The 25,204-nt window shown below is 35.5% G+C and overlaps 1 protein-coding gene across 1 annotated transcript in view; it reads right to left on the bottom strand.

The window, feature by feature from the left end:
* Positions 1-25,204, bottom strand: part of CIP2A (cellular inhibitor of PP2A) — a 36,448-nt gene that overhangs the window by 8,818 nt on the left and 2,426 nt on the right. Inside the window, exons 2-14 of the mRNA XM_063305572.1 lie at positions 20,643-20,790; positions 19,797-19,909; positions 16,596-16,690; positions 15,289-15,385; positions 10,854-10,976; positions 9,621-9,766; positions 7,068-7,143; positions 4,595-4,819; positions 3,175-3,342; positions 1,923-2,071; positions 868-967; positions 423-541; positions 61-256 (exon numbers count right to left, since the gene is read on the bottom strand). Coding sequence (XP_063161642.1) covers positions 61-256; positions 423-541; positions 868-967; positions 1,923-2,071; positions 3,175-3,342; positions 4,595-4,819; positions 7,068-7,143; positions 9,621-9,766; positions 10,854-10,976; positions 15,289-15,385; positions 16,596-16,690; positions 19,797-19,909; positions 20,643-20,790 — 1,755 coding nt within the window. The remainder of the gene's footprint in view (positions 1-60; positions 257-422; positions 542-867; positions 968-1,922; positions 2,072-3,174; positions 3,343-4,594; positions 4,820-7,067; positions 7,144-9,620; positions 9,767-10,853; positions 10,977-15,288; positions 15,386-16,595; positions 16,691-19,796; positions 19,910-20,642; positions 20,791-25,204) is intronic.

The raw sequence follows: 25,204 nt of genomic DNA, 5'->3' as shown, positions 1-25,204 counted from the left end.
CACTGCAATTTAAATATATCAGGGCAATTTTTTTTTCATGGCTGTGTTAAAAGCACTAACCTCCAAGCCAGATTGGAGTTTCTGAATCAGGTCCTGAATGTTGAAAGTTGCAGAATCACCATCCTTGGAATGGCAAACAGTAGAGGATTTCAGAAAATTAACACAACTCATGGACGCCTGCAAGTGGCTTCTTTTAGAGACATGTTCTGCTTCCTGTTGTCTGTAAGAATTATTGGCTGCAATACTTTCACCAAGCCTAATAAAAAAATCATACACAAGAGGCCATGTCAAGGTCAACAGGAATGCGTGTGTTTTATACTGTAAGATCAAAATGTGAAGTAATGGTAGTGTCTCAAGTAGATTTTCAAAAACATTAACATGAAAGACAGCATTTTCTTTAAAAGTAACAACAGGAAACTTACACTATGGCAGGAAAATCTGGCAATGGGGCTGCTTCAAACAGTATTCTAAGTCCTGCCTGGACTTGTTCTCTGTGGTCTGATGTTAAAGCCAAAGCCAAAGGGGTAACCAAGCGTTGGTCCTAGATACAGGCACTTGTTAGTTAAGCAAAACGTTTTTTCAAAAAAGCCAGGCAGTGGTATAAACAGGTTTATGCACGAACAGTACAAGTGATAGATTTTCACTTCATATATTGTAATATATCAAAATATGTTTTACTTATCACCGAATCTAATGATATTGCTTGGCATCACTTTCAGCTTTTTTCATATTCCCAGGAGGAACTTATGTTATGTTGTCAAAGGCTATGAAGGTTGGTTTGATAAGTCTATTAGTCACTGTTAGAGAATGGTCAAAATGACATGCATAATTTCCCTAGAGTGATTTATATAAACATTTTAAACATACCTGAAGAACTTTGTAAAAACTGACTTCCATGTTAGGAACCAGCTGCTTAAGCTTGCTCATCAGATCCAGTGTTTTTAAGATTAGATCAGCAGCAAGTTTACTAAAATACATTAAAAGAGCATTTTATAGTTAACATTTAGAATTAAAATAATTCCTTTACTATTTCAAATTTATGAAACCCAGTGATTCATTTTTTTAAATGGACAGAAAATACTAAATTACATAACAATCAATAATCAATAATCCCCACAAAGTGTTATCCACAGGAAAGCAAAATTACAGTTAACAGATTCAGAAGATGGATACAAGTTGTACAACTACTGCATGAATTTAATCAAGTTTTACTATTTCCTCCTCAGTGCCTTTACTTAAGGACATCTGTCCGATGTCAGGACATCAATACTGCCTCTTTCATTTGGACTCATCTTTCAGAAGGGAGGGAGGGAGGAAGCTAATCTTGAACTGAACCTTCAATAGTCTTGTTCCTCTATTACGCAGGGTACAGCAACATTTCTGTTTGTCCTCCACATACTATTCCCATGCTGAGTGGGAAAATCTGAAGAAAGCTTGAACATAAACCTGTTTATGCAACCTTGATAAAGTAGGATTCCTGATTTTTGTCAGCATCTCTATTTAGACTTTCTTTTGAATACTGGTGTGGGACTGACACACATGACTCCATGATTACTGGATTCCTTATTTAGGTATATATCTACACTCTGGAGAGTAAAATTTTATGCTTATAAGAAGAGCCTATTATGATACAGTACTGATCTGAAAAACTGTGTTTTTATCTTGTATGAAAAAAGAATGGCAAAGTTAAAAAAAAGTAATTGTTCATTTATTGTAACCATATATTTATACTTACTAAATTTCAGATAAAAGAGAAGCATGCGCTATGAGTTTCAGGGAGAGTTTGATAGTTATTAGGGCTTGACAAATATATAATGGGATTTAGTTAAGTCCAAAAAATTGAATTTATCCTTTTAAAGTACAAAGGTATCGGTTGGAGAAAATAAATAATAATAAAAAAAAAAAACCTAGGTTGTGCTTACCTCAACTCAGAGTCCATAATCTTTGTCCCAAAGCTAAAGTCAATTCCATTAGAAGTAAATTGGTGTTCAATTAAAGTAGTACACTTGCTAGCTGTTAGAACTTTAGTGACACGCATTTTCAGCATGTCATCTGCACAAAGCGGTACATTCTGTTAAGGACTCTAGTTATTCGTTTTTTTGAAAATTTCAGCTTATGATCAAATTCACTATACTATTTATAAGAATACAGGTAGTCCTCACTTACCAAATGCCTTGTTTAGCAACTGTTCGAAGTTACAACAGAAAAAAACAGCTTTGTGACCACTCCTCACATTATGACCATCACAGCATCCTGTGGTCACGTGACCACCATTTGTGTGCTTCACAACTGGCTTCCAACAAGCAGAATTAATGAGAACGTGGAGGTGAAATTGCAAGTTGCAGTCACATGATCTCTTGCTTAATGACCATGGGGATTTGCTTAATGACAGAAGAGGACATGTTGTAAGTCTGTTGCAATCACATGATATTCCACTTAGCGACTGAAGCACTTAGTGGCAGAGTTGCTGGCCACAATTGTGGTCAGTAAGCAAGGACAACCTGTAAGTAAAACTCCCTAGTGACGCAAAGTGAAGGTCTAAGCAGGAAAATAAATCTAATTCAAAGTAACTTGTTAAAAACTTGGGACTCTCCACGCAATGCCCATAATAATTGGCAAATGAAAAAAATGTTCTTCTGTATTTTCCTGTAATTTAGAATGTGCTGAATGGATTTTTCCAAATAAGTCAAAGAATAATTTGCATTTTAATATGACATAACTTGTCTTAATGTCTGCTGAATATTATAAATTCATAATAGCAAACATTTTTGCTGGATATATAAGTGTCTTACAACTAAAAAACCACATGCTGAAAGGAAAATTAAGTAAACATCAGGAAATATGTCAGTTAATAAGTGCCAATTATTGATATGTATTCTTCACATGATAAAGACACATATTTATTCTTCACATTTTTTTCACTGTCATAAGCACTAATCCAAATGTAAAAAATGCATTTTCTATATAAAACTCTAAAAAATCCTTTAAAAAAGTAAGTTCCAACTTCCTAATCTCAGTTTTAAAATCATTTCTATTTTGTCCTAATCTTTTTCCTTTTTGCATTATTATCCAATACAGAATTTGTTTTTAAGTGTTCAGTAATTCAAATGCATTTAGCTTATTTCAGATGTATGATTTCTTGGCAATCTTACATAACAAAAACAAACTCGTAACAAGGATATTTATCAAGATATCCATAGTTTTGATCATTCTTTCACATTTCTTCTTCGCCAACAGGCCTTCTAGTATGTGATCAGGAAAATGAAGGTGGTCGAGAAGAACAGGCAAAAGAAGATCCACAAAGCGTTCAGCAGTAGTGCTGTTGGCTGCATCAATAACATCCTATAAAAGAAATATTATCAATTTAATGGCATCCAAATGGCTTCTTCTATTTCTTTTTTTCTGCATTTTGTCTTTTTCTTTTTTCCTCTTTTTTTCGATTTTTGTTTTCTTTATTCTGTATTAGTATTTGTTAGTTTTTATTTTCTTTTTAAAACTTATAATTTTTTTAAAAAATTAATGGCATCCAAATATCCTATGTCACCAAATCTGTGGAGTCCAATTTATTATTATTTTTTAAATGCATCCAAACACAAGATTTGATGTTAATTTGATTGGATTTGATATTAATCTTACTCTAGTTTGTGGTTTTAAAAAGATTATAGTTTAGATATATTACCTTAGACTAATTTTTAACCACTGTTTTACAAAAATGTCATTGTTAATTGTTGATTTGTTTTCCATAGGTGCAATCTAGAGTATCTTTCTCTTTTTAAGTGTAACAATAATTAATGAGTGTGAGAAGTACAAAATATTTTTAAATAAGCAGATTTCCCTAATTCTTCCCTAAATATTTTAAAATCTCCATTGTATTTATGTAAGCTTCTTATTACATCACAGGCCCTAACAAGTACACACACAGGGTTACTTCACATACTGTTCCTCTTATGTGATATATGCTACCAAGTGCCAGCAATGCCCCTCTGCATTCTACATAGAACGAACAGGACAAACTTTGCACAAAGTAATTAATAGGCATAATTTTGACATCAGGACTCAAAATCAGGACACAATAGCAGAGTGTTTCAATCCCCCAAGATACTCTGTTGCAGACTTTAGAGTGCCTATCTTAAAAAAAATGAGACTAAGAGAGATTGCTGAAGTCAAATACATCAAAATGTTCAGGCAATCTTAAAAGGTCTTAATAAACACAATGGATTTTTTATACATTACAATTGTTAATTGATAAGGTACTTGTCATTGTCATTATTATCGTCATCTTAGATTTATTATAGCTGCTGCTCCATCCCAAAAGACTGGGAGGCTGTAATCTGTCTCACGTGCATCTGTATAACAAACTTGTTTTCCTCACCCTTCCCTAGCATCCTAATTTAAATCTGGTATCAGTCTAGCCATTCTATGCATTTGATGAAATGAGCTACAATTCATGAAATCTTATGCTTTTTTATAAAATTTATTAGTCAAAAAAAACTATTACCAGATTCGTTCTGATTTTTTTGCCACCAAAAAACCTTCCTCCTACAAAAAAACTTAGTAACCCAATGCTACAGCTAAAGCACATTGAATTCATTACCTCAAATAGCTCCCTGAATAGCTCCAAAGCAAGATTTGAACACTTCTCAGATACTTCCAATGGCTGATTTGACCAATGTACTAAGACAATAGATGAGTCAGAATTCTTAGCACGAGTTGCAAGTCTTGTATTTCCAGAGACTACTACATTTGGTTCCAGTACTGTTTGACGTACAATGTGACGGAGCTGCGTCACTGAACAGAATGCAAGTAGTAATTCTAATACCTAACAGAAACACAAGAATTTGTTTTCTATTTTAGAATAACATTCTTTACACTAGTGTTTAAAATGATCTCAGACTTCTACTGCAAAGCTTCATGCTGGACCACAGTATTACTTTAAAAAAAACAACATAAAACCCACTCAACCTGTTAATTTTACCCATTATTTTAAGCAAAGTTACAGAGCTGAAAATGTATGTTTGATATTTTTAAAAAAAGAAATTTAGCAAACAATCAACCTATTCAAGAAGGTATAGTGTACCCAATACAAAATTATCTTGCGACAAAACATACCATTAATAATTTTGGACTGCTTCTGACTATTCCAGGAATAGTTAATGTTTGAGGGTCTATCAACAAAATGTCATGGGAGCAAATAAATTTGTGAAAGCGTGACAAATAACAAACAGGTTCTTAAGGTGTTGTGGCCTGTAAGAAAAATTTGAGATTATTTCTACTTTCTACATTTTTGTTTTTTTAAAAAAAGTATCAGAGAGAAGGGCGAAGAGTCAAGGATACACACAGAACTACAGAAAGACAGCTATAGATCACAGGCACAGAAAGTGAAAGAGAGAGGAATGGGCACACACGAAGGCACAGAGACATACTGACTCACACACAGGGGGTGGGGCAGACACAAATAACAGTCAAGCAGAAGGATGGAAAGCCTACACAAGCATAAAACGAGGAAGAATTTACAAGGAGACAGAGAAAAAGAAACCACCCTTTCCCTGCTCTTATTCAATGATTTGAAATAACTCTTTTCCCTCATCCTACAAGGACCCTATTATTCCAAGAGTCATTGATTCTAAGACCCTTCCAAAATTCCCCTCCTATGAGCAACCACATCTGTGTTCTAGTGCAAGAATTAGAAGGGTTAGATCTGTCAGGCAAAGGAAAAGTTTGTTTGTAATGTCAGTTTCTGTGGACTGGAAGTGCTATTCGTACTGTAAAGGAACAGGATGAGTAAAGCTGCTGAAGAAAAGAAGGGAGGATTACCAGAGGAAGAAGAAATATGCAATGAAGGACCCCAGCAGGGGAAAGAATCAGGAAGGAAGATCTGCAGAGTGGATAACTGGTGATAGCACTGATGACAGAGAAAAGGAGCTAATTTGGAAGGACAGTCCAAGAGTAGAGAAATGCGACCAAGGCACCCCAAAGAAAGCTATCTAGAAAAGGGTTTTAACATAATAAAGCCCAATGATTAAATTTAACAACTATGTGGACAAAGGAAGAACTCAAATGGTTAAGGAACTGAAAAGCAGCTATGTAAACAAATGTTATATCCAAGTTTGAAAAATAAATGGTTTTAAGATTTAAGAAATATAAAATATGATTTAAGAAGATTAATTCATCAGAAAATATTGTTTGGTCAAAGAATGTTTTTTAAAAGTTAGGTGTTAATTTTCTCTCTCTCTCTCTCTCTGTGTGTGTGTGTGTGTTTGCATGCCTGTGCATGTGTAAGAAATTCGAGAGCTCTTTGTTTGGTCTTATCTACCCACAACAGCACTTTTTTGGTTTACAGTATGTTAGCATAACCTGGGAAAAAATATAGTAAAGATATACTATAGTTGACTTCTTTTTTGGGGGGTGCCTTTGAGTTAGTGTTGACTCCTGGCAACTGCCTGGACAAGTCCCTGAAGTTTTCTTGGCAAGATTTTGCCAGTGGTTTGTCATTGCCTGCTTCTTAGGGCTGACTGTGTGTGACTGGCCCAAGGTCACCCAGCTGGCTTCATGCCTAAGGCAGGACTAGAACGCATGGTCTCCTGGTTTCTAGCCTTAACCATTGCATCAAACTGGCTCTCTCGTTGTAGAACTATATTCTAAAATATGAAATTTGGAACTTGAAGGAGAGATTTAGCTTTATAAAGGCTTTGTCAAATAAGTTATGTAAACTTGTTTTCCTGATGTTAAGGAATGGATTCAAGATATATGATAGATGTGTTATTAACTTTTGAAATGTTTTTATATTCTAAAAATTAGAAGATGGAGCAATATGTTTCTATATGGCCTAGATTTAATGATAATAATTGAATTAATCTTATATTGATATTACATGATTCTTCCTTTTTCTATTTTTATTAGCTCTTTTTCTTCTTTTAAGTTTACTTTAATCATTTGAATTATGTAGATTTTTGTAGATTCACTGATGTATCTTTTGCTATTGTGACTTGTTATATTTCACCAATAACATAAAAGTCCAAAAAATTGCAAAATATATACCATTACATTGTTGTGCACCTATAAAGTACCTTTGCTGAAGAATCAGGGTCTCTTCCATGAAGGAGACCCACCACCTGATTGAGGCAAGATGTAAAATGTTCATACCTACAATTTTGAAGGGAAAAGGGAATATTGAAATCATGAATATTTTGATAGGCAATAATCAAAATTGTTTGTTAAGGGATTTACCAAGAACACACTTTTTTAGCTGAAACACTGTATAGGAAGTCCTCAGTTAATGACCATACATTCAGTGACCATTCAAAGTTGTGACAGTGCTGAACAAGCGGTACTTACCTTGGCTTCAAGTACCATGGCTGGTACTTGAAGTTCCAGCCATGGCACTACCCCTGCAGCTACATGATTGCGAACTGGGCACTTGGCAACTGGCTCACACTTATGACAGTTGCAGCGTCCCACAGTCATATAATCACTATTTGCAACCTTACCTGCTGGCTTCCCACAAGCAAAGTTAATGGAGAAACCAGCAGACAAGGTTGTAAGTCGCTCCCCTTCCCAGCCTGCATGCACTTGAGCAGCAACACCCCCTCCCCAGCCCGCACACAATTGTGTAATGCAGCAGCAACCCTTCCCCAACCTGCATGCACTGCTATGGCAGCAAGTCCACACCCATTGGCACAGCAACACCTCCCCAACCCACGCACACTTACCTCAGCAGCCTGTGCCTCACTCCAAATTCATCTACCCTCTGGCCTGCTTGTGAGCCGCCCAGGACTTGCAACTTCCAGCCAACTGACATTGCTTGTGGGAAGCTGGCAGGAAGTTACAAGTTGCAATCACGTGAGGTCCTCGCTTAGCAACCTGCAATTTTCGCTTAACGATGGCAACGGGAACTGCCGGGATTGCTGTCGCTAAGCAATGTGGTCATGTGACATCCCACTTTACAACCGCATTGTTTAGTGACAGAAATTCTGGTGCCAATTACTGTTGTTAATTGAGGTCTACCTGTTATTTTAATTAATAATTTTCAAAGTTTCTTAACCAAAATGATCTTAAGGCTCAAAATGTGATACTAAGGCTCAAAAATATTTGGGTGATCACATTGTACTTATTGACAAAAAAATTTTTTTTTTTGCATCTCCATTAGTCTTTTTCCCCTCTTCATATGTGTTTTTTAATCAAGAAATCTTTAAACATTTGCTTGCGCAAGGCAGTATTGTTATGAGTCAGAATATTAAAATTACTTCAAACTATGGTTTAGTGCCAGAACTCTTCCAGATGGGCACCATTTCCTAACTTGGATACAAAGGAGAACTAGAATTACAGCCTTTCTAGATTTATTGCAGACCACACAGAGGGCCTATATAGGTAAAAGACTTCTTCATATACTGGCTGATTAAATAAGAATAGCAAAGCTGTAACTATCTTAACATGGTAGCTGTCACAGTGACTCTTCACTGTAAATTAGTTGTGAAAACAGAAAGAAAACTATTGATACTGCAAGTAGAATTTACTAACTTTTGATGTCTTGTGCAACTCCAGACATCTTTAACACTAATTAGCAAAGTTCCAATTAAAAGAAGGAATTTAATGAACATTTTATTTCCAGCAATTTACCCTATTCTTTAGCCACAAAGGCACCCAGTAAACATACTCCAAAGATCAATAATAAATAGTAGTGAAATAGCCAAATCCCCCTGGAGACTTATAATTTAATGTAAGACAGGGAATAATGTATGAGGAATAAAAGCAAGTAGACTACCAGTTTTCAAAAAAAAAAAAAAGACTAATATAGAATGCAAAATATTTTTAAGTTAACTATGTACTTTGCATGGAATCATTTAAGGGGGAACATCCAAATACAAATCATTTCTCAGGAGAATCCATACAGTTTCCCATCTCCTGCTACTTTATTAAATAGCCCCCTTTTTAAAAAAGACAATTTTAAAATCGTTCAGTTGCTTTTTCATACAGCCAGAGGCTTGCTCTTATTCTGACAATTTCAGCATTCTCAAAATAGCAGAATTAAACTGCCTGTTCTCTACTCCCTTGTGCCAAAATCAAATATGTTCATATCTGGTAAATGAAAACCAATGCAGTACATTAATCTATTAATGGAGTAGAATAAAAAATACTTGACATACTTTATTTGCAAGATGAAAAGTCTGAAGGTATGATGAAACGTGTCCCTTCAGTTGCTGCTGCTGCTGCTGTTATAGCTGTTTATTTAATAAAAAAAAGGGACCCCCCCCCCACCTAAAATGGTGCCTTTCACAATACATGCAATTACTGTTTTTTTTAAATTGAAATTTAGAGGAGACTAGCTGGATCTAGCCTGATTATTGCAAAGCTGTGAAGGTAGAATGATCTCCTATCACCTTAACATTAAATAGAAAGTAAAACTATAGGAAAGTACTATAGAATTCAATACAAATCTTAAGCTTAGAAGATACAAAGACAAGAATCAAAGAAAAGATTGGAAAAATATGGCAAACAAAATCCTCCAATATACAGAGACAAGAACAAATGTTCACAGGAAATTTAAAAAATTATTTATATAGAGAAGAATGTAAAAGATCTTTAAAATAATACTTATAGATAGGTTATTATGTAAAGCCTACTTGGTAAGATAATCTGCAATCTTGGGATTCTTCAGGAGATCCATAAGCAGATCCACAGAATATTTTCTTGTTAGTGTTCCATCACCATTCACAAGAATATTAAATATTAACTGGAAAGTCTGGTGAATATTTCTGGAATGAAACAACTAAACAAACAAGCCTAATTTACAATCATATTAATTTTACATTATAGATCAAGTCAGCTGCATTCGAGGAAAGGGAAGGGCTGTCAAAACAGACAAGATGGTGGTCATGGCGGTGGGATCGAACCCCTGCCCCTTTTGTAGATACATCAGCATCACTCATATACATGTACAGAGAAAAGAGACTTTTACACAGCCACATCCATCATCCTGCCTCTTTTGACCCCCTTCTTCAGACACCACTATTTCACTTACATCAGAGCAAACCTATAAACATGGAATATATTACTGATTTAATTAAATTGTATAGAAAATGCATAATAGAACAAGCCCAGCCAATTGCTTTGTATGGAATGCTGGAATTTCCTACCAAAAATATTCTAAATTTACAAGATTTATAAGTTTTCACTTCAACAGATAATTAGCTGAGAGGCTCCCTTTGTGAGACTGAGAGATGGTTTCGGAGTCCTGCTATTGTACTAGCCTCTATATGTCACAGCCATATCTATGTCCAAGCTGCAACACATTACCATAAGGGTGGTGTTGGGATTGTCCTAGATTTTTGGTCTTGGGAACTCCAACTTGCCTTACATGGAACGAGTCCTTGGATACCAAGACCACCATGGGATTGCCCCAGAAGATCACAGGCACAACATAAGAAGCCAAACACTAGACCTGGTTTTTGTCTTAGAACTGATAAGTTCTGAGAGTGGGGACATTTGCATCAATACTTTGTCACAGTCAAATCCCTCTCTGTCCTCCTTAGAATTTCTAATACTAAGACACTCTTCAGGGAAGAAGGACCTATTCAATCCATCTATCCAGGTCATGCAACAGATGCCCAGGATTTTCAAAGGGTACTTAAGGAATTTTCCAAAGCTCTGCCAGGCAATGCTGTGGATTGTCTGATCAACAGCAACACTTGACAAGATTACTGTTAGGGAACATTTTTCTTAGATAGTAATTTTTTTTAAAAAAATCTTGTTTCTTGATTTAAGCTACTCAGAGGTATTAGGAACTGAGTGGTGTAGAAACTATAGTTAATAAATAAAATGATGCATAAGCTTCTTTTAAATTGAGTCAGTCTTACCTTTTCTCCAATTTCTTCATTTAATGTAAGACTCGATAATATTGAAAGTGCAAAAACAACCATAGTTAGACTGCTGTGGGCCAAGAAACTGATCAGAGTGCGATAAAAGGTTTTCACATTAGTCTAGCACAAAGAGGAAAAAAATAGTAAAAGATGCAATGAGATTAAATTTATAGCCTTATTCAATACATTAGATGCACCACAATTTAATTAGAACATTAATTTTCTGTAAATCAAAAAACTGAATTTGGGGACCCAAAGTACTCCATTAAAGTCATACAAATGAAATATCTAGTCAAAGATATTAAGAATGCAACCACTTGTAAATGTTTTTCCCCCCAGCAAAGCACTAAAGTTGCATATAATGCAGAGACCCAAACAATACTATACAATCTTAAACATACATACATACATACACAGTTTATAAATACACACTCTCTCTGTGTGTGTGAATAAATAAATAAATGGCGTATAGGGTATGAGTTCCATATTTGCAAAATGCAATGCTATCCACAGTATAATATACTGCACTGTTAACACATATAACTGTTACAATTATATTTACATTATAATTACGTAAACAGCACAATTAAGCAGAATTATGTGGATAATTACACTTAGCAACAAATCTTACAGACTTGGCAATCACAGGATATAACAATATACCTATCTATAACAATAGATGATACCTGCTCCTTCTTTTAGCTTTAGCAGTGGCAAGCACTTTGAGATCTCTTAATTATGTTTCAAATGGTCAGTTCAGGCTTTGATCAACTTCAATCATAGATCTTCACAGATCTCAAAGACATATTTCAATTCACACAATCATTTAAGCACTAAGTAAACACAGTTGGAAATGTACTAGGAAATGTTAACTGTATGTAAACATCTGGTCATAGATGTCTACACTTTGTTGTTTATTCGTTTAGTCGCTTCCGACTCTTCGTGACTTCATGGACCAGCCCACGCCAGAGCTTCCTGTCGGTCGTCAACATCCCCAGCTCCCCCAGGGACGAGTCCGTCACCTCTAGAATATCATCCATCCATCTTGCCCTTGGTCGGCCCCTCTTCCTTTTGCCTTCCACTCTCCCTAGCATCAGCATCTTCTCCAGGGTGTCCTGTCTTCTCATTATGTGGCCAAAGTATTTCAGTTTTGCCTTTAATATCATTCCCTCAAGTGAGCAGTCTGGCTTTATTTCCTGGAGGATGGACTGGTTTGATCTTCTTGCAGTCCAAGGCACTCTCAGAATTTTCCTCCAACACCACAGTTCAAAAGCATCGATCTTCCTTCGCTCAGCCTTCCTTATGGTCCAGCTCTCGCAGCCATATGTTACTACAGGGAACACCATTGCTTTAACTATGCGGGCCTTTGTTGTCAGTGTGATGTCTCTGCTCTTAACTATTTTATCGAGATTTGTCATTGCTCTTCTCCCAAGGATTAAGCGTCTTCTGATTTCCTGACTGCAGTCAGCATCTGCAGTAATCTTTGCACCTAGGAATACAAAGTCTTTCACTGCTTCTACATTTTCTCCCTCTATTTGCCAGTTATCAATCAAGCTGGTTGCCATAATCTTGGTTTTTTTGAGGTTTAGCTGCAAGCCAGCTTTTGCACTTTCTTCTTTCACCTTCATCATAAGGCTCCTCAGTTCCTCTTCACTTTCAGCCATCAAAGTGGTATCATCTGCATATCTGAGATTGTTAATGTTTCTTCCAGAGATTTTAACTCCAGCCTTGGATTCCTCAAGACCAGCTTGTCGCATGATGTGTTCTGCATACAAGTTGAATAGGTAGGGTGAGAGTATACAGCCCTGCCGTACTCCTTTCCCAATCTTAAACCAGTCCGTTGTTCCGTGGTCTGTTCTTACTGTTGCTACTTGGTCGTTATACAGATTCTTCAGGAGGCATACAAGATGACTTGGTATCCCCATACCACTAAGAACTTGCCACAATTTGTTATGGTCCACACAGTCAAAGGCTTTAGAATAGTCAATAAAACAGAAATAGATGTTTTTCTGAAACTCCCTGGCTTTTTCCATTATCCAGCGGATATTGGCAATTTGGTCTCTAGTTCCTCTGCCTTTTCTAAACCCAGCCTGTACATCTGGCAATTCTCGCTCCATGAACTGCTGAAGTCTACCTTGCAGGATCTTGAGCATTACCTTACTGGCATGTGAAATGAGTGCCACTGTTCGATAGTTTGAACATTCTTTAGTGTTTCCCTTTTTTGGTATGGGGATATAAGTTGATTTTTTCCAATCTGATGGCCATTCTTGTGTTTTCCAAATTTGCTGGCATATAGCATGCATTACCTTGACAGCATCATCTTGCAAGATTTTGAACAGTTCAGCTGGGATGCCGTCTTCTCCTGTTGCCTTGTTATTAGCAATGCTTCTTAAGGCCCACTCAACCTCACTCTTCAGGATGTCTGGCTCTAGCTCACTGACCACACCGTCAAAGCTATCCCCGATATTGTTATCCTTCCTATACAGGTCTTCTGTATATTCTTGCCACCTTTTCTTGATCTCTTCTTCTTCTGTTAGGTCCTTGCCATCTTTGTTTTTGATCATACCCATTTTTGCCTGGAATTTACCTCCAATGTTTCTAATTTTCTGGAAGAGGTCTCTTGTCCTTCCTATTCTATTGTCTTCTTCCACTTCCGCGCATTGCTTGTTTAAAAATAATTCCTTATCTCTTCTGGCTAACCTCTGGAATTTTGCATTTAATTGGGCATATCTCCCCCTATCGCTGTTGCCTTTTGCTTTCCTTCTTTCTTGGGCTACTTCTAGTGTCTCAGCAGACAGCCATTTTGCCTTCTTGGTTTTCTCTTTCTTTGGGATGTATTTTGTTGCCGCCTCCTGAACAATGCTGCCAACTTCTGTCCAGAGTTCTTCCGGGACCCTATCTACTAAGTCCAGTCCCTTAAATCTATTCTTCACCTCCACTGCATATTCCTGAGGAATATTCGTGAGCTCATATCTAGCTGATCTGTGGGTCTTCCCTAATCTCTTTAGTCTGATCCTAAATTGTGCAAGAAGAAGTTCATGGTCTGAACTACAGTCAGCTCCAGGCCTTGTTTTTACCGACTGTACAGATGTCCGCCACCTTTGGCTGCAAAGGATGTAATCAATCTGATTTCGGTGTTGTCCATCTGGTGAAGTCCATGTGTAAAGCCGTCTCTTAGGTTGTTGGAAGAGAGTGTTTGTTATGCAGAGTGAATTGTCTTGGCAAAATTCTATCAGCCTATGTCCTGCTTCGTTTTGTTCTCCCAGGCCATACTTACCTGTAATTCGAGGTGTCATTTGACTGCCCACCTTAGCATTCCAGTCTCCTGTGATGAAAATAACATCTCTTTTAGGCGTGTTGTCCAGTAGGTGCTGCAGATCCTCATAGAACTGCTCTACTTCAGCTTCTTCAGCATTTGTGGTTGGGGCGCATATTTGGATCACTGTGATGTTAGATGGCTTGCCCTGAATTCGAATTGAGATCATTCTGTCGTTTTTGGGGTTGTATCCAAGCACTGCTTTAGCCACTTTACTATTAATTATGAAGGCTACTCCATTTCTTCTGTGGTCCTCTTGTCCACAGTAGTAGATCTGGTGGTCATTTGATGTGAAGTGGCCCATTCCAGTCCATTTCAGTTCACTGACGCCCAGAATGTCTATCTTTAATCTTGACATCTCACCAATAACTACATCCAATTTGCCCTGGCTCATAGATCTTACATTCCAGGTTCCAATGGTGTGTTGATCCTTAGAACATCGGATTCGCCGTTCACCACCAGCACTGTCGGCCGCTAACCGTCCTTTCGGCTTTGAGCTAGCTGCGTCATCACAACTGGGGCTAGTTGAGCTCATCCTCTGTTCCTCCCCAGTAGCATTTTGACCATCTTCCGACCTGGGGGTCTCATCTTCCGATGGTATACCGACATATCTCTGGTTGTACTGATCCATTTAGTTTTCACGGCAAGAATACTGGGGTGGGTTGCCATTACCTTCCCCAGGGATCGCATTTAGTCTGACCTCTCTGTCATGACCTTCCCGTCTTGGGTGGCCCTTCACGGTTTAGCTCATGGCATCATTGAGGTGCTCAAGCTCCAGCACCACAACAAGGTAACGATCCTTTGCGGAGGATGTCTACACTACATTTAATTATAACGAACATGGATTTCATAGTGGAACTGTGGAATAGTAGAATGAAAGAGCTGTATTGAAAGTATGAGAATCATTTTTTATCCTGGGTTTACATAATACATTCTGTTTTTGTATAATGAGATTGAATGAGAAAAACAATCATAATCAAACAAAAATAAAGTGCCACAGATTAAGCAGGCAATTGTTGTGATCTTTTACTGGACCAAAAGCGCTTTAGTTTCGAACTATGAAATAAATTCCCCTATTTTTTTAAAAAAAAGACTTCAGTAAAGCAAGCTCCTTACCAATGACTTGATATATGTTTGAACTGAGAGATTATGCCGACAAAGATTTGCCATAAGTCCTAGGCATGGTATAGTTAACTCATCTTCTGTAGACTGACTAAAGATTTAAAAAAGGTCATTAAACACATTCATGTAAGTTAATATTTATTTACTTATACACTAATTTTACTAGTTAATCATTATTCCCTCATAAAAATGTTTACTTTGCTATACAATGTAGAACACCACATTAAATTTACTATATACATAGATTTGTATCTGTGGAGCTTTGTGTAGCTAAATGTAAATGTCAGTGATTTAAGACAATATTGAAGAAAAATACAAAATTCAACATTTCAAACTACTCAAACTACTTAATTAATTTTATTTGTTAATAAAAAAGGGAAAAAATAAGGTGACAGACAGCTGGCTGAAGAGGAAGAAGCTTACCTAGAGTTATATGGCCACCAATGGCGAAGTGCTAAAACAGTACAAACTTGTGCTTGTAAGTTCTAGCTACGTTCTCACAAATACCACCTCACTGTGAAAGATACTTGGATGCATGGAATACTATCAGGCCAATTCTACTATAATGTCTAGGACAGAACACTTCTACAGTAACTTACTTGCCAACATCAAGGACAGCTGGCTGCTACTGTATGTGTAAGCTGTTCGAGTTATCCCATAGCACCAGATAATATCTAATGCAGTAGCAGCTGACCAAACAGAAAGAGAGCCATTCCTGTGGCATAGTCTCATAATGACTTAAATCCTTCTTGGAGTTGACCCCAAATGTTAAGTCCAGTAGCACCTTTCTAATAGGGCAATCCCCGTGATCAAATATCTAGGGGGACATACGATGAAGTTCCTAGATTAAGATTCCCCACCAAGCCTAGCATAAAATTATGCTTTAAACACTTATGCCAGGAATGGGAAACAGTTTTAGAGATCAAGTACTACTCTAAAGCTTAAGGCAGGCTTTGTATGTTCAAAATCTTCATATGTGTTAGATCACACTGACAGAAATAATGAAGAATGCTCACAAAGCAAAGCAGGCATTAATATGGAAGGATAAGGGATCTTTTCTTTCTTGCCACTAGTGTGGCAGGAACATCTCCAACTAGAAACCCTAATTTAAACTTCTAGAAAACAGTCCAAAGAGCCTCCAAACTTAACCTTACAGCTGACACATATTTCCATGCATCTAAGACTGCATAGGTTACTACTTCAAAAATAAATTCTATATAGGTTTACTGAAACATTCAGGGAGAACACAGAAGTGTACCTACAACTCAGACTTAGTTAACTATTGCATTTAAGAAACTTACATGCGAAGCAGAAGGAAAGAAATTAAGTCTTCAATATTAGCACTGGCCTGGAATATTCTTGCATTGTAGGTCAATTTCTGCAGCAGTTGAATACTCTGTTAAATAAAAAGAAAACTGATGAAGGTACAATTGTTTGCATTAGATTTATCTGCATTTACTTTTCAGATGCATAACCAGATAATATATTATAGTATTGTGGTTTTAGAATTTAAATATATTTGTTTCTACCATGGATATTTTATTTAAATGTTTGTAAATACTGTAAATTGCTGAGTCTCTTACAGTTGTGGTGGGTATAATAAAATAAATAGATTCAAAATGTTATTTATTTATTTATTAGATTTTTACCCCCACCCCCCACAGGAAGGTCTCTGGGCAGTTTACAATAAAAACAAGTTAAAATTCAAAACAATTATAAATACAAAATACAATAAAAATGAAAATATGATAAAATCTAGATGGCGAAAAGTTCTCTATCAGCCCGTGAATATAAGGGCCATTCCAGGATCGTCCTAGGGCACCAGCCATCCCCAGGAGTGGCCATTCCTCTTCCCACTTCAGGCCTGCTGGCAAAACCAGGTTTTTATTTTTTTACGGAAGTCCAGGAGTGAGAGGGCCTGTCTCACTTCTGGGGGAAGGATGTTCCAGAGGGCGGAAGCTACTGCAGAGAAGGCCTGCTTCCGAGACCCCGCAAGATGGAATTCCTTTATGGACGGCGTCCCTAACACGCCCTCTCTGCATGACTGGGTGGGATGGATCAATGTGATGGGGACAAAACGGTCCCTCAGGTAACCTGGCCATGTATGGCTTTAAAGGTGATAACCAACAGTATTAAAATTATAACCTATTTAAACAAAAAAGAAATATTAGGAAATTCAACTACTCAGAGACAAATATGAAGCATTACAAAAAGTAATACTCAGAACAAATACTCTTGCTTGATGAATCCATCTCTGTTTCTCTCAACAGGTTTCGTCAATAAAATTTGGATCTGAGTAATGCTTAAAAAGACATTAATTGTTATCGTTGGCCCATTATTTCACATTTCAGATAAAGTAAAACATTATTGTATAGCTGTTAAAGTGCACATTTATCGGGCAAGTGTGGCCCAACATAGCTCCATAGCTGTTTTAAGATTCTTCTATTCAAAGAGGGCACATTTTATTCTTGCAGCTTTCAAGGTTTTTTCTTGATAAAGTCATATCTCAGCTTCTTTATGATTTTCTGATTTGTATTTTTACAAAGTTTAATATCTTGGAAGCTGTCCAGACCAAATTTGTAAGAACAATACTTGCAGTTCCAAGATGCATCAAGAATGCTGTTTTATGGTTAGAAACAGGTATGGTTACTGTGGATGCCAGAGCCTAGTTCTATCTCCTTAATTTCTGGTTGTAATTGATTTTTTCTCCTATGGATCTGGCTCTACTGGTTTTCACAGACTGTTTTAAATCAACCTGGCTAACAAAACCTAATAGCAAACTCCAGTCCTTAGGACTCTGTTTGTAAAGCCTCTATCCATTGGGGTTTGAAAATCATCTTAAACAACGTATCTGGGATATTGATTTTCAAACTCAAAATACGAAAAAGAAGAAAGGTGTAAAGCAAGGCGATACGAACTCACCTAAACTTTTCAACACTTGCTTGGAAAATATCATGTGCAAAATGAACTGGGAAGATGGAATTGATATAAACGGAGAGAAGATAAACCATCTCAGATTTGCATATTATGTTGCACCAATCACAAAGGATGCTTGAAAGCTGCAAAAAATGCTTCGACAACTTGATGCCGAAAGCAGAAAGGTGGGTCTAAAGATGAATCACACTAAAACAAAATATATGCAGACAGGGAACCTTCCAAAATTCCAAATGAGGCTTCAGAATGAACTTATCGAAGAGGGTCACCACTATGTCTACCTGGGATGGCTAATCAAAATGAACAATCAAAGAGAAGAACTGGTTAGAAGAAAGAAAGCTGGATGGGCTAGATACAACTCCATTGGGGAAGTCTTAGAGAATGAGAAGATTGACGGAAACCTGCATGCTAATCTTTTTAATTTGACTGTCTTATTGGCAGTGCTATATGGAAGTGAAACATGGTCATTAACATAGGCAAAAGAGGAAGAGCTTTCAAGACTAGAAAGGGCTATGGAAAGATCCATGATGAAAGTTTCTCTCCAAGGCCACATCCCAAGCAGCCAGATGAGAAAAGGAAGTAGAATAAATGATGTCATTGTCAAATATTGACACTTGAAAACGGAAGCTACACTGGGCAGGACACGTCGCACGCACGCACGTTGGACAACAGCAGTTGCGAAATGGTATCCAAGAGAAGTAAAAAGACGTATTGGCCGACATCCAGAGAGATGGGAAGATCCAATAGTCAAGGACTCTGGCCAAACCTGGAGAAGAAAAGCCAAGAATCGAGACAAATGGAAAGCAAGTTGTTGTTAATATGTTTTCTACTACAGATTAAGGTTACTATGGTAACTAATCATTTTGGCCAGGTGAAGAGGTTGAATTTAATTGTCCTCTTTTCGGATGTTAATTTTTGCACCTGGGGTACAAAACTTGCCTGGACTTGTTTTAGTTTCAGTTTCCCTTCTGTGTAGGCATGTAGAGAGTTAAGCAGCTCTCACTGAGAGCCGATTAGAATGCAGAAGCTTTTAAATATGTTTTGCTTTCTGTAAATAAAATTATTTTTATAGAAATGCCTGGTGTGTGACTTTTCTGATCTCTCCTGGGCCAAAGGCTTTCTAGCACTCTGCCAACAGTTGTGACCAGCAGGATTCTGTCTGGCAACAGTCTGGTTAATCGAGGTGATCGAGGTGACAGGTTTATGTATTTTATTGTTATGCTCTCTGGCCTGAAGGCCATAATAAAAGTTTGATTTGATATAACTGTTTAGATAAAAATCTAGGAAGCAACCGAAGTATGCTTCTAATTTACAATATATCAATTAAAAATTATACTTCTGATACAAATCTGTGCAAAGACCAGTACAATACAATATTCCGGTCATCTTACTTGAATTTCAGCATAGTCTGAAATGCTAAGCAGATAGGACCTGACAACAATTTGCACAAGAGACCACCACCTACCAATACTCTAAATTCCATGAAAGAAAGTAATAATAAATAATGAAAATAATAAATAAATGTTCTAAGAATAATTTCATTTATATAAAGCATTACATTCTCTTACCTGCAATACTACTGGGTCAACAGGATTTGTAGAACTTCGAAGAATCACACTTGCCAGGACACTACATAGATTGTAAGCATTCTGAAGGGATTCCCTGGTTTCATTATCTAGAACTGATAAGTAACATACATACAATAAAATGTATCATTAAAACTAAGACTATATCTAGAGAAACTGAAGAAATTGGAAAAGCTTTCAGAAACAATGAGCCTGAACAAAATTATTTTTACTTTACTTTCCATAACCAGTTCCATCTTAACTATAACCACTGTACATATACATACACATACATATATTCAAGATACAAGCTAACTAAATTTAGCAAACTGAAAATATTTCAACTGTGTTTCTATTTCAAAGTTTATATTTGGGAATAATTCATTTCTGATGTATATTCTTAGCCGCCCAGAGTACCTCATGGGCGGCAATGAAATTTGAGAAATAAAATAAATAAATTCATTTCTGATGCAAATGTGATAATCACTTCTTGTCCCATTTGGGCTTTATATGTTTGTCATATTTGCAAAGAAATAAATGATGTTGTGTAGAATATAAATTAGAAATAGTGTATTTCATGCTAGTATTAAAATCATCATGTTCATTTTACTTTGTTACTATTATTACAAGAATTATGTTGTGCCCTAAACCCTTACAATAAATTATTTTTTAAAAAATCCTCATCCAAGGAAGTGTGGTTCTAATAACAAGTGAACTCTCTTTAATTAAAATTTTAATAGTACAGATTAAAAAAAAATCAGAAATCAGAGCCACCTATAAGATTATACCACATCTCTTCCCAGCTATGATGTATGTTGCATATGCAACTTAAACACTTTTAAAACTTACCTAACTGAGAAAGCAAACCTACTACATTCAAGGTTAATGGAGGGCTTAGATTAGGGTCCTCAATAAGTTCTACTAAGCAGTTCAGGCATTCACTCGGTAAAACATGGTTTGATGCAAAAAATTTTGTCAACTTCAATCCTGAGATAACCTGAAAAAAAAAAGACAAGTACTAGCTGAAACTTAACAATACCGGACTATTAAGACTCTGAAGCTAATGGAAGATCCAGTATATATAATGACCTTACACAGTCTTACCTATTCCTAATTACACCAATAGAAATTAATTATTCAGGTGTCAGAACCTGATATATATGTATATACAAACATATATTTAGCCAGGCAGAATTGAATCTGATTAGTATTTTAGACAGGGAATTTCCAGCAAATCCTAGGGCTGTAGGCTAGGCTGAAAAGGCAAACAAATGCTGGAAGAAAGCAATGGCAAACCTCTTCTGTATTGCTGCCCAGAAAATTGCATGGGCTTGTGTATGAAGTTACCAGGAGTCAAGCTCAGTTTGAGAGACTCTTATTTTTGTTTGATTTGCCAATCTCTTGCACATTAACTTGATGCATAAAGTAGTTCGAAATTACTTTCTTATATAACAACATCACTGAAGCAATGTTTGTTTTAAAACTATAATAGGAAGTTTATTGGATACAAATCACAATTTGCAGAGATAAATTAATTGCTAATAATTGCTTCTAAAGTTCTTATTGGTCCTGTTTATAATTAAACAAAATACAGAATGACTTAGAATATACTGAATACTAGCTGTCAGCATTTATAATACCTGCACTCTTTCTTTATCCAGAAAGTATACAGCATACAAGCAAAATAACAAAACAGAAGTAAACAGGAACTAAATAAAAATATTTATTATTTTATTGCACTTTTAATAAAATAAGAGGAAACAATTTATAACTGCAATAACAAGAAAACACTTACTTTTTTAAAAAAGAAAAAAAAATTAAACTCCAAGAATTTAACCTGAATATTTGATGTTTACTTCATCCCACAAAAAGGGATTTTATTTCATTTCCTATTCTCATACAACTTGTCTTAGATTGGATTATTTTCTGATGTCCTTTTCTTTGCTTGGTAATATTTTAGATTCAAGAATTAACCCTATTATAATCTCGGATCCCGCTTCAATTTCATTAACATTTCATTTCAAATATATTTAGTCAATTAATGGTAGGTGGTATTTTAATATTTCTTTTGCACAGGATTATAATTTTTTTGATTATATTAAACAACAAACATGACAATTTTTGTAAGTAATTGAAATTCTACTAGCCTCCTGGCTGTTAGGGATACATACTGTATAGAAATTTGGTTAAAGAATGTTTACTTGCAAACACAAGGGCCAGAGCAGATTTATAATGCATTCTTGTCAGCCAAATTGTAATATTGGGAAACTGGTAAAAAAGCTAATAAACTATTAGCACATCATTTAAAGCAAGTGAAACAACAAAATATAATTTCTGGAATTTTAAGAAATGATGGACTGTGAATCACAGATACTGAATCTATTAAATTTACATTTTTTTCCCCATTTTTACAAGCAATTATACAAACTTGATATTCTGGATCAACATCAAATCGGTAATTTTTTGACCGAAACTGATATTTAATCATTATCACAAGGCTTCTGGAAGCAGCTTTGAAACTTCAAGAGATATTAGAGACAACTTAATTGATGAAGACCAGGAAAGCCCCAGACCCAGACAGCTTTCTTGCTGAATGGTATACATCTTTCATACACGTTTTAGCCTCAGTATTATTAGACGTCTAAATGGATCATTTAAATCTGGTAAATTCTCTTCATCTTTTAAAAGGCTTTTATAACACTGATTTATAAACTGAGTAAAGATTCTAAATTCTGGGCAAGTTATAGACTCATATCATTAATATATACATACATACATAGACTAAGATAAACTTTTTTTTGGCTAGGCAATTACTGTTATTGTATATAATTCATCCATCTGGGTTCAGTTTTATTTAAAATAGACATCAGCTAATATACATTTGTTAATAGATATTATGGATACAACTCAACAGAGATTAGATTATGAAGCATTAGTATCTATAGATGCTGAAAAAAGTATCTATGATTTGATATGGTACAGATAAATTTATGTGTAGATATGTATTTCCACTTCTTTTATTAAATGTATAGCAATTTACTATTTGCAACCAACAGCAAGAGTAATAACAAATTGGTTAATTTCTGGACCGAGTTACAGCATAGCACCTATCATGGTTGTTCACTTTCTCTGCTGGTTTTTAACTTAATACTGTGATTGCCAAATGCCATCAGCAATTTGATTTAGGCAATCTGTCAGCCCTCCAAGAAGATCCTACTTGGAAATCAAAGACATGCAAGCAAATACTACTTTTATTATAAGTTTATTTTAACAGAATCTTGAAAGTCTGCATGCACTTCCCACTCCCTCCCTTTATCTCCATGAAAACTAGGGATGCTCATGTCTGAGACACTTTCTCAAATTACATTTCTGCCCCGGACTCAGATTTCTTTTATCTGACTATTGTCTTGGTTGCAGCACTTCTTCCTGTTCCTCAAGGTTATTCCTTCTCCCCATTACACAACCCTGTGGTATTTGTTTATTTGATTTATATGGCCACTCATCTGAAAATAGTGATTTCTATTGGTATTACATTGCAGATTCTGAGCATTAATTATTGCTGATAATAATTTGGTAGTATTGCATAATTATTTATTGCCTAACTAGAAAAAGGTGGCTCAAGAATTTGATAAATATCCAGTTTATAACCTTAATTTGGAAAAAATCTAATTTACTATCTTTGGGAACTGATATATTAACAGATTATTGTAGGAAGATGGGCTTTGTAGTTTATACAGAATATATTAAATATTATATATGCAAAATATATAATACTGTAGAATATGTACATATATTTCAAAATAGGTGGAATTTAATATGTTAAATGCTACAGATAAGATTGCAAAGGATATTAATAATTGGAATAAAATTCCATTAAGTTGACTAGGCAAGGTTAATGTTATTATAATGAATATTACTCCGTCATTGATTTATATTTTAAGAGGCATTCTCACGTTAATTCAAATAGATATGGTATTCAGATAGATAGACTATTGAGATTCATATGAATAAATAGGCCACCAAGAATTTCATTGGCTAAATCTTTTGATGATGGAGGCTCTAATTTATCAGAGTTTGAAATAAAATTGATTTTGTATCTACATCAGAAATTTTAAAATATCCTTAAAGTTGAAACTATCAACATTTATGATGACTGGAATAAAGAGCTGAATGTCATATAAAAGAACATTAATAGATGATTAATTAATTAATCAGTTGGACTTGAGGTTGAAATTAATTCATCAAAAGACTTTATTCTGAGTATATAGGATAAATCAAAGAATGCATCAGAAATTATGGACTGTAAACTTCGTTGGTAAATTAAGAAATTTGAGGCTATATTAATCCATATGATTTATCATTACTGGCTCCATTCTGGAATAATAGTGTAACATATATAAGTAGATTTATGCGTAAATATTTTCAGGTTAAATATTTTAATATTACCTTGAAATATATTCCAAAATTGTGGAATCCAACCATGTTTTAGAAAGATTAGTAATTCTGGGCTTGGGGAATAGTTAAGAAAATTATATTGAGAAACTAGAAAAGTACTACTACTCCAAATATCAAGGACGGGGTTCAAGAAATGTGTAATTTATCAATTTTTGAAAACATTATTTTAACGCAAATAAAAATGACACAATATGTTACCCTTTGGCATAGATTTCATAATATTTTAAAATACTAGACAATTTTTATGGGTAATTGGATATTTTGTTACTAAATATATATGTGATATATTTAGGTGATATAAATTTAAAATCCTAGGAAGTGTTTTTTGTTCTTTGTTTTGGTAATAGAATGTAACAGTTAGCTTGCCTGACAGACAGCTATATCTTTTAAAATTTGTTTTTCCTAATTGTTTGCTCTAAGTGAAAACATTTAACCAAGAAAAGAGATTGTGCTGAGGCTGAAGAATAAAGAGGAGTATCCCTATACACAAACAATCAACAGATAGGGGATCTCATTACAATGGATTTTTAGTCCATCATGCAAACATTCTGGGAAAAAGAGATTCAATTACATAACTCCGAAATTCTAATAAAGTTTCAAATAAAGCTTTCTTGTCCTAATACTTTGATATTAACATAAAACAAAGCAAGCTTCCTGAGATAAAGCTTTGTATTAGATACCATCAATGAGAAGGCCTTCTGCCACTCAATCACTCTGTGCAAATATGGTCCATGAAGTGTGTAGTTATGTTCAGATTGTAAACCACAGAGAACAAGACTAATAATGGTTGGATTAAAATGTCAGTTCATGTAATAAAAAAGATCAGGTAAGTATATGAGAAAAAGCAAACTATTCTGTCTTCATTTAAATTATTTCAAGCATAGTCCTATCTGCAGCTACAGTCTGCACTGTGCAAAGTCTGAAAGAGATCACCCCATGGAGCACATTACTATGGC

Source organism: Candoia aspera, chromosome 5 (genome assembly GCF_035149785.1).
Source record: "Candoia aspera isolate rCanAsp1 chromosome 5, rCanAsp1.hap2, whole genome shotgun sequence".
Lineage (NCBI taxonomy): Eukaryota > Metazoa > Chordata > Lepidosauria > Squamata > Boidae > Candoia > Candoia aspera.
Note: the sequence above shows the minus strand (reverse complement) of the source record. Positions and strands in the feature narration are given on the sequence as shown.